The sequence below is a fragment of the Corvus moneduloides genome, chromosome 11 (assembly GCF_009650955.1).
Source record: "Corvus moneduloides isolate bCorMon1 chromosome 11, bCorMon1.pri, whole genome shotgun sequence".
Taxonomy (NCBI): Eukaryota; Metazoa; Chordata; class Aves; order Passeriformes; family Corvidae; genus Corvus; species Corvus moneduloides.
The window spans coordinates 2,754,770-2,768,415 of record NC_045486.1 but is presented as its reverse complement, the minus strand read 5'-3'; the positions used below and the strand labels follow the sequence as shown (position 1 = coordinate 2,768,415).

General features: G+C 45.5%; 1 protein-coding gene across 3 annotated transcripts in view; it reads left to right on the top strand.

Moving 5' to 3' along the window:
- The window catches only part of CNTN4 (contactin 4), a 270,420-nt gene that overhangs the window by 133,209 nt on the left and 123,565 nt on the right, over nt 1-13,646 (top strand). For all 3 annotated transcript variants that reach the window (XM_032120664.1, XM_032120665.1, XM_032120663.1), the window contains one exon: nt 9,026-9,164. In XM_032120664.1, the coding sequence (XP_031976555.1) occupies nt 9,110-9,164 (55 nt within the window). In that variant the 5' untranslated portion in view covers nt 9,026-9,109. The remainder of the gene's footprint in view (nt 1-9,025; nt 9,165-13,646) is intronic.

Sequence of the window (13,646 nt, the reverse complement as noted above, 5' to 3'; positions counted from 1 at the left end):
ACAAAAATCCCAGAGGATGCTCAAGAGTGGTGCTGTGCCTTCACTTGATATCCCAGGAGTGATCCTGGCCTCGCTGCTGGAAATAATCCACAGATAAAGGGAGGAAAACCAGGCTGGGAGTCTGTAAAGTCTGTGTTTGGCTGTGTTGTCTCCCTGTGTGGGTTCTGTAGTTTCACAGCAGCAGCTGAGCTGCTTGGCTGCGCACCATGAGCTGCCCCAGCTCCGCATGGAAGAGAAACAGAGCACCCGGAGCAGGCTATGGGCAGGAGAACTGCTGAGAGCAGCAGAGCTGGAGGCAGGGGCCTTCCAACACAAAAAAAAAGAGATTTAATGTGGTAAAGAGGACGGCAGGCAAGTGGGAGGAATGGCTGTGAGGAGGGAGCCCGCGTGGTCTGGGCTTGTCCTGGGCAGGAAAGCAACCTGGGAGCAGGGAACGCTTTCTGACACCTCCCGTGGCACCGGGTCAGGGCTCCTTTGTGGCTCAGCGCTCACAGCCCCGCAGGGTGGTTCGTGTCTCTCACAGAGCACTCGGCAGCCCAGGCAGCCCCGCCGTGCTTCCAGGGCTCTCACAGGACTCACTGGGACACGGCGTGGCTCGGCTGCACCAAAGGGCTCTGGGCTGGCCTTGGACTGGCACCATCTCCTGCCCAGTGTGCAGCAGCGCAACCCCAGCTCCAGCCTGGCCCCTCTGGGAAACACATTCCAGCTCCAGGACAGCCTGGGAGCTCGGATGTGCAGCATTTTCTTATTTTCATCTAAAACGTGCACGGTGTACAGGTGTTTTTTCTTTCTTCTGCACTCGGGTCTGGTCTCCCTGCCCCGAGCACTCAGATCCTCCCCAGAGCCTTCTCTTTTCCACACTCAATATCCCCAACTCCCTCAATTCCAGGCAATCTTTAAAATAAACTTTGAAGGGAAAACAAAACACTAAATAATCATGTGACAGGGATATCAAAATGATTGGTGAGGGTTTTGTTTTTTCCCCCTTCCCTGGATGATTTTTGGATTTAACAAAACAGGTAAAAACATTTGAGGTCCAAGCATCTCAATTATCTGGGTTGGGAGCCTTCTGCCAGTAATAAGTGATGAGGGAATTGTTGTTTTGATGGCCTCTGTTCCCAGGAATACACGGAGTGCTGGCTTCTCACCAGCTTTTCAAAGTTAATAAACTTGCTTGTTGTTTTTCTTTTCCGAGTTCCCTTTTGTACTCTTAAGACACCTCCAATTTGTACCTCTGAAGGAAGGCAAAGCTTCCTTCAGCACGAGTTCGTGTGTGTCCAATGGGCTGGAATCTCCCTGAGGAACTCCTGTGGAGACAACTCTCCTTTTGTCTTTGAAATCAAAGGGATTATTTTGTAAGCTCCAGAAGTGAAAAGTAAAGTGTCATTAAGATGCTGATTTTGGAGATGATACAGAAATGTCTTCAATATTTTCACATAATTTTTTTGTCTCCTGGACAAGATGATGCTGACGATAACTTTGGATGTTGCTTATCTGTATTTGTTGAGTGAGTGAAACAGCCCTGATTCCTTATCTTAAAGCAGTGATTTAGGGATAACAGGAACTTCCTTGGCAGCAGAGTCCTGGGAGCCTTGTTCCTGTGGTGCAGCATTCTGTCAAACTGACACAGCAGTAAAGTAACCCTCATTTCTTTAGGAAATTTGTGCTCAAAAGTCAGCTGGAGTTTAATATTCCACTTTATCTGACAACTTTTTTTTTGCATCAAGGAATTTTCCAGTGTGGCTGTGTGCTCTGGTGGGAAGAGGCTGCTTGGAGATCAGCATGGGCTGGGCTGGATGGTCTCTAATCTAGGGCTCTCATTGAGAGCTTTGCTATCAGAAAAAAAAGGAAGAAAAAAGCAAAATTGGACATGTAATGGTCCTCACAGACTATTTCTGTTGATGATGGACCAGTGATATATAGGAGAGAAGAAGAGGACTTAGGGAACACCAACTCGATTATCTTTTGCTTTTTTGAGTTATTTTACTACCCCTAAAGCTGGCATTTTTTGAGGTTTATAATTTATTGCCTGGCTATACAGGATAGCCACTCACTTTAACCTCCCAAAACACTGCACTGAATATGTCACTTGGCATGAAGTTGGAAATTGGCTTTAAATTGGTGAGTTTTGAGGTAACTGTTCCAGACAATCTTTAGTAAAAGTCTCTGTAAAAAAGGATAAATTCTAATTTGTAGAAAATGCCAGGCTAGGAAGTTTCACTGCTTGTGGCTTTTTGTTATGATAATGTAAGTCCATGTTGGAGCAGAGTGCCTCAGAATTTGTGGGCTGTTTGTGTGTGGATGTTCTCTGGGAGCTGCTGCCTCAGGTGAGCATTTCTCAGTACATCCCTTAATGGAAAAGGTAGAACAATAAAGGGTGAGCCCTAATTAACAGCTGCAGCCTTAGTTCAGACTTGCCTCCAGCCACCCCACTCTCCTTCCCTGGAGATGATTTATCCTTACCCATTATCCAGGTTTTCCAGGGCAGTTCTGGGTTTCCTGAGGGCGAGAGACACAGAGTGAGGGGTGTGATGGTGCACTTAGTGTGTGTTAGTGGCTGGTGATTAAAAACCTTTAATGACTCTTTTTTTCCTTTTTTTTCTTTTTTCCTGTGGAATACTGTGCTGTGATTCACAGGGTTAGGATGTGTTTGGGATGGATTCACAGGTTTGGGATGGATTGATGCTTCCATGGAGCTTTCAGTGGTGACCCGGGTGTGCAGGGAATCCTGCGACACCGTGAATGTTAAAAGGAATACTCCAGTCCCTCTAAATCAGGTTTTAAGCCATAGCTTTAGGTTCTGCATAAAGATAAACCGGGAAGATTGCTTCTAGACCGAGTCAGAAAGGGATGGTGTTGGTGAGAGTTATTTCCATCTTTAATTCCATCAGCAGGGAAGTCTCTCCCTGTCTGCCCCACTGCTGGCAGAGCTGTCCCGCAGCCGGGTTGTTGGGAATATGTGGGATGAGCATAAATTAGGGAGAACTTACACCAAAAAAACTTACATAGAATAAACAGTATTGAAACTCCAGAGGTTGTAATTCATGGCTGTGGGCACTTCCATCAGGAATCTTTGCTCATGCTGTTGGAATTCTATTTATTGTGTGGATGGGATGGATGCAGCCTGTGTGAGGATGGAGCTGTGGCAGGTGTGTGACAGCCAGGACGTGGCTTGGGCACAGCTCACCAAAGGCCTGACAGATACAAATGTCTGGGTGAGCTGGGAAATTCCATCAGTTGAGCTGCTGTAATTTCCCTGGCCCAGGGAAAAGAAATCTCTATCCAGTGGATGGGAATGAGCACCCAAAGGGGAAACACCGTGTGAAATCTGACATTGTTTTCTCAGACAATTAATTTTTGGGACAACCCAGACTGGATTTTGCCTGGAATCCAGAATGGGGGAAAGCCCAGAGTGGATTTTACCATTTGGACAACACTCTGAGGGACAGGCTGGGATTCTTGGGGACTTGATGATGTTTGTGGGTCCCTTCCAGCTCAGGCTGTTCCCTGATTCCCATTTATCACAGACACATCTCCAGAACGTGCCGTGTGTGTGTCACTGTTTTATCAGGCACAACATGCCGCTATCTGTTCCACAGTGTGGGAATTGTGTGTGAGTACAACTCCAGAAGGGATAATTTCAGCATTGAGCTAGGTCAGGGTCTGACAGACGTGCTGTGAGAGAGAGGAGAGCTCTGTAGGAGATGCCACAGGTGTGTGCCCACTGCCCTTCATCTCCCTGACCCTTCTTTGCAAATTCCCTTTTTTTTTTTCCCCTTACACAAAAGGGAAAGCTACTGTGTATCTAAGGACTTACAACAACAACAAAAAGCAGCAAAAAAAAAACCCCACCTTTTTTGAGTGCTGAAAAAGAAACCAATGTGCACGTCAGAAAAGGATTGCTGTGAAATTTGCACTTTTGGGGACGCTTCTTTCAGGCACCTTCTATTTTTGGCCATTCAGCTTTGCGGGTCACTGGTTGCAGCTGCTGGAGAGAGCCTGGGCCTCTCCTGACACACAGGCCTGGATTCAGCAGAGGGTTCAGAGCCAGATCTGGGTTAGAAGGCTGAGGTTTTGCTGAATCTGGGCCATGGCTGGTGTTCAGGAGGTGGGAGCTGCCCGTGCCCAGATGCTGCTCCTCTGGAACAGCTCTGTTCAATTCCTTTCACAGGTAAAGCAATTTTCTTTCATTTAGGAAAAGCCTTATTTGCCTATCGTGCTTTCACTCCCTGACCAAAGCTGAACAGCTTCTTTAACCATCATTTATAGAAGTTGGCTCCATGCTCCAATTCGCATCAGTCTGAGTGGCTTCCAACTACCAGAGGCTCAGGGTTATCCTTATTCCAGTTTCTGGATCAGATGGGGAATGACCTCTCCTCGTAACCAGCAGCAACAGGATTGGAGAATCCCAGGGTTTGAAATTCTCTCCATCGCCTTCAAAACATTGGTGCTTCTGGAAGCAAAACACTGTTTTGTGTGCTCAGTATCTGGACTGGAATTTAGCTTACAAACTGCCCAGGAACATCAGGAATGGGTGGTGTTTGGAGAGATGGAAATGGAGAACAGTGTTTTGGTGTAGCTTTGCAGGCTGTTTGTAGTAACTTTACTGGGGGTCAGCCTCTTCTCTCAAGCAACAAGTGACAGGACAAGGAGAAATGGCCTGGAGTTGCACCTGGGAGGTTCAGGTTGGATATTAGGAAAAATCCCTTCACTGAAAGAGTGGTGAAACATTGGAACAGTCTGTCCAGGGAGGTGCTGGAGTCACCAGCCCTGGAAGTGCTCCAAAAATGAGGAGATGTGGCACTTTGTGATACTGTTTTGTGGTGGTGTTTGGTCAAAGGTTGGATTTGATGATCTTGGATGTCTCTCCAACCTTAATTATTCCATGATTCTACTAAGACTCCCAAAGCACCTACCAACCCCATCTTTAAAGGACAGAGATCTTTTTGTAGATGTGCATTAGAAGGTATCTTCACGTTAAGAAAAAGGGGGTATTTTGGAACCTCAAAAAACTTTCTGTGGCTTACTTTCAACCTTTTTTTTTTAATTTTATGCAGATGAGTTGAATTCGAGCTTCTATTAAACCTTTGTGCTAAAGTTTTGCTGGCTCTGGTATTTCTAGATTTGGCCTGCAATATCCACCCACTGTAGGTGGCGTGGCCTATACTTTCCATATGCTTTTTTCCATATGCTTTTTTCCTTAAGCAGTTCAAGGAATGACTGGACGTGGTACTCAGTGCTCTGGTCTGGGTGACAAGGTGAGGAGCGGTCAGAGGTTGGACTTGATGGCCTTGAAAGTCTTTTCCAACCCAAATAACTCTGATTTTGTGCCCCCAGCAGCTGCACAGCCCCACGCCGTGTGTAACCAGAGAGCAGCAGGGTCACCCAAAGCTCTGCTCTCCCTTCTGCAGCCAAACCTAAAGATTATTTTCGTGATTGCCCGCTCCTCTTTCAGAAGCTGGGTAACATTGAGGAGGTTTTGGCAGCACGGATTCATGTCAGTGTGGAGGGAAGCAGTGAATTCCCCTCAGAGTGCTGCTCCTGCCCTCAGGTCACACCTGTGGCAGCCCAAGGGCCGCAGCACCTTCAATCTAACAAGCGCCCCATTAGTGCTGAGTGTTTTGTGCTTACCCTTCACTCTCCCTTTGCTGAGGTGATTAAAAGATGCCTGTTGCTGTCTGTCTGTGCAGCACGCTTCATTAGCAGTGATTTATTTGGGAGCTGAGCAGAGCTGGCACCCCGCAGCACACCAGTGGGCAGCAGCGAAATGTGAGCTGAGTGCTAAGGCTCAGTCCTTGCTGCTGCTGCAGTGAATAAAGGGTCTGAGGTGTGTTCTGCAGCTTTTCCTTCTGAGTATGCACAGAACTGAGAGGTCACGTAGTGAAAACTTATCTTAAAAAGTATTTTTCACGTTCTGAATGCATCTATATATATATATATTAGGCGTAGGTTTTTAAATTTTATATTGTTTTGTCATGAAACATCCAAATGAAATTACTCACACAGCCACGCCCACGAACTTGGAAAAAGCCACCACAAATATTTCTACTCCACACATCTTTTTCCGCACTCCTACCTGCCTGCAGTCAGAGCTCTTAGAGTCAAGTTTCTTTGCCAGAATCCAATTAGGAGCAAAGGTGCCTTTCAAAAGAATTTGCAATGGCTGCACTGCCAGGAGTAAAGTTAAGAAGACATCTGCACACGTGTGGTGGCACTGGGGTTTCTAATGGGCTGCACTTCCAGACTCAAGCTCAGCGATCTCATTTTCATCTCGAAAAAATAACTTGTGTAGCGCCGAAACTACTTCTGCTTCCTTCTGGAAATAAAATATTAAACTTTGTGAGTTTTCAGGTCTCTTACATTCTCCTTCAGCAGCAGCACAAACTCCCCTGGGATTTTATAGTCAGGAAACATTTAGGAATGGGAAGGATCTTTCCAATTATCCATCTTTTGCTCCTGCACAAATGTTTCCTTTCCTGAAGTCGTGGCCATAAAAAGTCAATGTGTTTGAAGAGTTCTCGCAGAGCTCTGAACAAAGGCCCTGCTGCCGTGAACGGCAGGGATGTTTACAGGGAAACATTTTGAGAATTGGACTCATTCACATGTGAAATAGGGAACTATCACAAGAAATGGAATTGCAGCCAGAGCTTGAGAACCACCATAATTTAACCTTAGGAAAATATTTTTAGTGGTAATCATCTAATTTACTTTTCACTGCTTTTTATGCCAAGACAGGCATCATTTCTCTTTGGGGAAACTTTCTGTCGTGTGTCACCCTGTGCCAGACATCAGAGCTGGAAACTTTGCTTTGCTGGTTCTCTGGAGCAACTGCTGAATACCAGGGAAAACTTTAAGCTTTTTCATTGGACTTAATATATATTTATTGCCCAGAGCAGCTGTGGCTGCCCCTGGATCCCTGGCAGTGTCCAAGGCCAGGCTGGACATTGGGGCTTGGAGCAGCCTGGGACAGTGGGAGGTGTCCCTGCCCATGGCAGGGGTGGCACTGGATGGGCTTTAAGGTCCCTTCCTACCCAACCCATTCTACAATTCTGTATTTTTAGCATAACTTGTTTTTGGCTGAAGTTGAGATCCAGTAATTGTGTCAAAACTTGATGGGAGGAAAGAAAGAGCCTGCTACTTTTAATATCTTTATCAGCTAGAAACTAATTTACATTAGTAACTTTGAAATGCTTCATATTAGTGTTAAAATGCTGAGAGAAGATTTATTTCCCGAGTAGAAAAGAAAAAAAAAATCAGTTTGAAAACCCTCACAATAGCCAGAATTTTCCCCAAACGGATGGTGAGTCAGGGCAGCTGTGGCAAGAGCTGAAGTTGCAGTGAGGAGGGGGTAATAAATTCAAGACTATCCAGGAATTTTCTTGAGTCTCTGAAAAACCAAGGAATGGATTTTGGCGAGCCCTTTGCACTCTGGCAGTCTGTGGGTGCTTCCCACGGGCTCCTGGCAGGAGGTTAAGTGGAGAAGTGCTTATCAACCTCTTGTGGTTTTGATTGGGCATCAAAGGCTGTGAGTGATTGCTCATTGCAGAGAGAGAGAAGAAGAATTGTAAAGCATCTCAGTGCAGGGTAATGGAGAGAAGCTTTGTAAGTGACACAAGGGCTTTATTGATGGGCATAATTCGTGGGAAAACGAGAACAGGGAAGAATTTCAGCAGCTGCTGAAATCCACGATTTATCTCAAATTTCACTTAAATTGGTGTAAAACCAAGAGTGACTTTCTCTGGTAGAAATCACTTGTGTAGGTGCTGTTCAACAGAATTTGGTACTTGAAGGAAATGTAGTATTTTCCACAGGTCAAGACTAGTTAGGGTAAAAAAATACATTTCTGGAGTTCGGTGTAAACAGAATGTAACTGCTTCACTATGTCAATCAATATAGAGGTCTGTGACATTTTCCTTCCAAAATTAATAATTAATACTCTAATCATTGCCTTAAACAGTTATTAGTAGTCATTGATTGGTCATTCCTGCTCCCCCCAGCCAGCCTCATCAGTCTGTGTGAGAACAGATGAATATAGGCAATTAATCTCTCCCTGCTTCAAAGCTGCGTCTTCAGATCAGAGGGCAAAGATTCTCACCCTTCCCAGTGCATTGAACTCAACTGCATTGAGTTTATTGGAAGGATCTTCCCAGTTTTAACTCACCAAAGCAGGCAGAGACCTCTGGTGATGCCCCTTCACTTGTTATTACTCATGCAGTTTGTCTCGTAAGCACGAAGGCCCCTGAACTTCCAGTCTTCACAGAGATGAATAAATTATAAGAATGTGCGCCTGGCTTGATTTATTTATTTTTCATATTTAAATGCCTGCTCTGGAGTGGTTCCTTTGATAAACGAAGGCATTTTTTCCCCCTTGGGTTCCTGGGAGGGCAATGGTGGAAGTTTGCAGTGATCAGCTGAGAAAGTCTCAAATTGCTCACAAATTCTAACAATTTACTATTGTAACAGGGGGCGAGGGAAAGATCAATTTCTACCAGGAGATGTTTTAAGGTTGCTTTTTAAAAAGGATTTTAGAGCAGTGAGCATGGAGGTGGAATGGGAAAAACATCCCCCTCCTTGAGCAGTGTGGGAACCCTTCCTCCAAAGTGTTGCCAAGGTGTCCCTCATGTGCTGGATGATGTTTGCAGAGAAAAGTTACAGTAATTCTCACAGAGTTAGAGAATGACTCTGATTTTCCTCTTCATGGTAATCTACAGCATTCACTAATTACACCAGCTCACTCCAGAGAGGCAGGCAGTCAATCTCGTGAGGGCAAAATTAAGAGACAGCAGAAATTTCACAGCAGCCAAGCGAAGATGCAGCTGCAGGTTACAATTCTTAATCCTCATCTGGCACCCAGACACCTGAAATGGTCACAAATCACTGCTGAGAATGATTTCAAAGTCAATATTTACAAAAGATTCTTTGTTGCTCTTCAGATACAACTTTCCTGCAAAGGAAGAACAAGCTGTCAGCAAATAGAAGGAACAACAATCCTCAACCTCCTTGCAATGTGTCTTTTGTTTTCCAGATTAAAGGTTGCCTGAGGTTTCCAAGGAGCCCCGTGGTGCTCTGTGATTCGTGGGCTCATCTCCTCTGCGCCGGGACGCTGAAGATGAGGTTGCTATGGGAGCTGCTGGTGCTGCACTCAGTCATGGTGTGCCTGGCAGGTGAGGTGTCCCCTTTGAACTCGGGATTTAAGAACACCCCTGCATTTCCCACTCATGCCAGAGCGTGCCGTGGTTTGTGTGCCAGGGGTGAAATGCCCAAATAAATCCCTGTTGCCTGGCCATTGTTACCGAATGGATCCAGGTGATGCTCTGAGCAAGCTCCTTCTCCTGTTGGTCGGTGTCTTCCAGCCCAAGCACAACTTTCCAAAGGTCTGCTCTGCCCCTTTCCACTGCCAAGCTGCTGTTGATGGAAGTTGTTTTCCCACATTCCGTGTTAAGCGTTTCCCTGCTCAATTAAACCTGCGTGGAGGGGAGCTTTAAATCCCATTAAAGTGGTGGTGTGTTACAGCTGGGCCCTCGCCCCATTTGACAAATAATTAACATATTCCAGCAATACAACCGTCTCCTGCAAGTGCCCGTGTTTAACCTTTTCAGCCCTGAAAGTTGCAGTATTCAGAGCATGCCCAGAGAAATGAGATTTCTGAGGGATGTGATTTTTTTTTTCCTGGAGCTGAAACAGTCAGCAAAGCCTGTTCCAAAGCCCTGCTGGCCTTGTCGTGGGTGAGGAATGGGTTGTAGGTTCACCTGTCTTGGACCACACCCCAGGACTGTCCTGAGTCTCTCTTTGCCATATCCTTGATGAATTCCTCCTCAGGCTGCCATCATTGTTCTCTCACCTGTGTATTGTTCTGAGGGAGGGTGTCAGGGTTTAATTAACGTTTGTGTCACCCTGGTGTTCATCTGGATTGCTCTAATGTCCCTGCTGCTCGCTCAGACAGTTTTACTGTTTTATTTATTAACTTTTGCTTTCTCCCCTTTTATTTGTGTTCACTGTCAGGTTCCTTTCCCAGCATTTTAGATAATAACAAAGTACTTAGAGCAGTGTTTACTTTTTTCTGCTTAGCTCTACTGAACATAAAGCGACTTTTATTGCAGTACTTAGGGGTACCTATTTTTGAAATTTGGTTCCAAGTCTTTCTAAATGTGCTTTGACAGTTTCTGAGCTGGCAGAAAATTGGATGCAGAGAGATTCTGCAATGCAGAGCCCCCACGTGTTTCAGGAATTGCAACCCCAGGGAAGTTGGGCTGTGGGAATACATCAAAGATGAGCCTTTATCTCAAGCAAATAAATAAAAAAGAGTGGGAAAACAAAAGAATGGAAAATATTTTTGCTGTGATTTCTCTACTTGAAATATCTGTTGCAAACTGCTTCAGGTCAGCAAAATAAGGTTTCAGGGGGGTGTGTTTGTGGGGGTTGCCCTTATCAAAAGATCTGTGTTTAATAAAAATACATCTCTCCAGCAGTGGCTTTCCCCACATTACTCTGCAGCAGCAGTTTTCCTCTTCTTAGGAGTGCACTGAATTTCCTCAGGCCTCAGATTCTCTGTCCTGCTGAGGGAGGTTTAACAGATGTGTGGGGAGAGGAGGGCCAGAAGTTTAGTGGGAGTTTTAAAAGAGGTGCTGAGTGAGGAAATGGTTTCCTTTTGCTGCAGGACATGCTCTGGGTTGACTTCTTTAGGCAGGTTTTAAAGTTGGGATTTTCTGTGGCTGTCTGCAGCGTTGTCTGAGCTGGCTGGAGGCATGGGAGTGGTTTTGCTGTGGGAATTCTGGTGTTGCCATGAGCAGGGCTCCCTCATTTGGGCTGTTTTTAAGGGATGCGCTTGGATGGTTTCCCGGAGCTGTGGGGGTGTTTTGTGTTGTGCTCTGGTGTTGTGAACACATGCACAGGTGGCTGTTAAATATTCTGAAGTTAAGGGGGAAACTTGTGTTTTCATGTTGATCAAATCATTTTCTACCCTCGTGAAAAAATATTAGCAACTGAATTATAAAAAGGGAAAAAAAATAAAATTAGTATGCAGAAAATTGTCTACCAACCCTCCACAGTGCCTTGTGGACCCTTAAATGACTGGGAAAGTTAAGAATTGAGCTACCTGTGAAAATAAGCTTAAACCTGAAAATGGAATACTTGGTGTGCAGGTTTGGCCAAATTTAGAAATATATCCTCTGAGAGAAGGCACAACCACCCCTCCCCCACCAGGTTTGGGAAAAAATAAATTTTCCTCGAAGGAAAGTGAAGGAGATAAAACTATATATTTAACAAACACACAGGAAAGGAAAATAATGCTAAATGATAAAATCTTTTGCTGTGGAGGTAAAACCTGGAAAAGTGTCAGAGTCCTCCCTTTGGTCTCCTCAGAACTGGGGCTTGGCCCAGGGCCAGGCCCTCTGTGCCCGGTGGAAAGTCCTCCCAATGTGCTCTGATATTGAAGCAGTCCAGTAGAAAAGGGAGAAAATCTGAAATTCCAGGGAAGGAAAAAAAGTTCAACTCTCAGTCTTTCTCTGGAGAAAAAGAAGCTGAAACTGGCCAAAAGCTGCCTGGAAAGCAGCAAGCCGGGTGCTTCCTCACTCTCCCGCCGCAGCTGGGAAAAAAAGTCACTAAAGTCACACTGTGTGTGACCTTGAACAAGCTGCAAACTGCTGTGAGAAAGTTTTGCTCAGTTTTTCCTTCCCCCTCTCAGGCTCAGTTTAAAGGCATAAAAAGGCACAAAAATTAATTTCTGGGCATAGGGCAGTGATATGGGATACACATCATAAAGTGACCCCAAGACACTTGGGTTTAGCTCTTCTAATCAGAGTCAGACACGGCCCAGGTGTCAGCCTGGTCTCTGGTCTCTGCTGTAGAGAGCAGCAGGGCTGGTGAGGGATGAGCCTTTGGGGTGTTGCCCCAAAAAACCCCCACGGAGTTCAGTGGTGCCACCATCCCCAAGCAACAGGATCCCCAGTGCTTCTCTGGGGCTCCAGCCACTCCCACCATCTCCTTGGAGTTTTTTTGGTGTGTGTGCTTCCTAACATCCATCTATTCCCTGGAAACTGCATCAAAACTTCCCGACTCATCTCATCCAAGCCATGAAACAGCTGCCAGCCCATGGCCTTTCAGAGCCACCACCTCCTTCCAGCCCACCACTCAAGCTGGGACCACATTTTTCAGACTGTTTTTCACTGGTTGTTTTGGGGTTGCACTGCTAAAAACCCACTGATGCTTTTTGGACTCGATAGTTGGTGTGTATCAGTTCAGGATTTCTGATTGTGTTTCCAGGTGTCTAATTAATTAATAGGTAGCTGCAAATTAATTCTTTGGTGCCAAACAGCCCTGGTTTGTGCAGGCTCTCAGATTCCTCAAATAGCAGCTGTGGTGCTGATGATTTTTAAGAGTTGGAGAGTGGGATGAGAGGCAGAACAGGCCGTGAAAAGTAGCACAAAGCTCTTCAAGTCGTGACCTTGTTAGAAAAGGCTCTCCCTCGGGCAGCCCCACATATCCCAAAAAATCATCTGTGTCCAGCCAGGGAAGAGAGATGGAAACAAAAGGCATTGCAAGGTATGAGCCAAAGCATTGAGGGAGATGTGCCATCGTGTGCCTGTAACGCGCTGGACGAGTCAGAAAGGAAATTTTCTGCGTTTCCGTGACTTCTGTGCCATCCTTTGCCTCATTACCCTCCTGGAGCAGTGAGTTCCTCTGCTGAAGTCGTATTTGCATGTTAATGAGCTGCAGCGGCACAGACACATTAACGTCTGAGTGTGCACATGCATATTTTACAGCGGGATTTAACCATTCACCTTCTGACAGGGCTGCAAGTTAAACCCGGCTTAGCCCCACCCCGTCTCTCACTCCCCTCCCTCCACCCCGCTGCAATGGGGAGGAAATCAAAACTTGTCTGTTCAGATGGGAACCATTTAATAATTGAAATAAAGTAAAATATAACGATAGTAAATAATAATATAAAGTGAAAAAACGAGCGATGCACAATGAAATTGCTCATCACACACTGACCTCACGGCAGATCCCGTCCCTGAATCCTGAACAACCCCTTCCAGCTGCAAGCAGCACATAAACCCAGGAGCTTCAAACATCAGTGTGTCCTGGAGCTCTTGGGGTTTGGTTTTGGGTTTTGGGGGTTTGGTTTGGGGTGGGGTTTTTTGTTTGGTTTTTTTTGTGGTTTTTTTGTTTGGTTTTGGGGTTTTTTGGTTGGGTTTGTTTTGGGTTTTGGGTTTTTGGGTTTTTTGGGCTTGTTTGATTTGGTTTTTTTGGGGTTTGGTTTTTGGTTGGGACGGTGTTTTGTTGGGGGTTTTTTTGGTAGTTTTTGTTGTTGGTGGTTTTGTTTTGTTTTGTTTTTGGTTTGTTTTGGGGTTTTTTTCGCGGTGGTTTGAGGTTTTTTCCCCAAACCTTTTTTTAACAGGAAAATATTCTTAGCAATGCCTGTGCAGGCATTTTTTTTTCCTTCTATCCTGTGCTGATCCAGCACAGCAATACCCCAGCAGTGGTTCAGACCAGAATATTTAGAGCATGGCCGTGCAACTCATGGGAGGGAAAAAATGCAATATAGAGTCAAGTGTTTTCCATCGTGAGGCAAAGCCCCCCATATTTTATATCAATACATTCCCGTGACATCGGGCACCCAGCTCTGCTAAAAATTAAACCTCAGC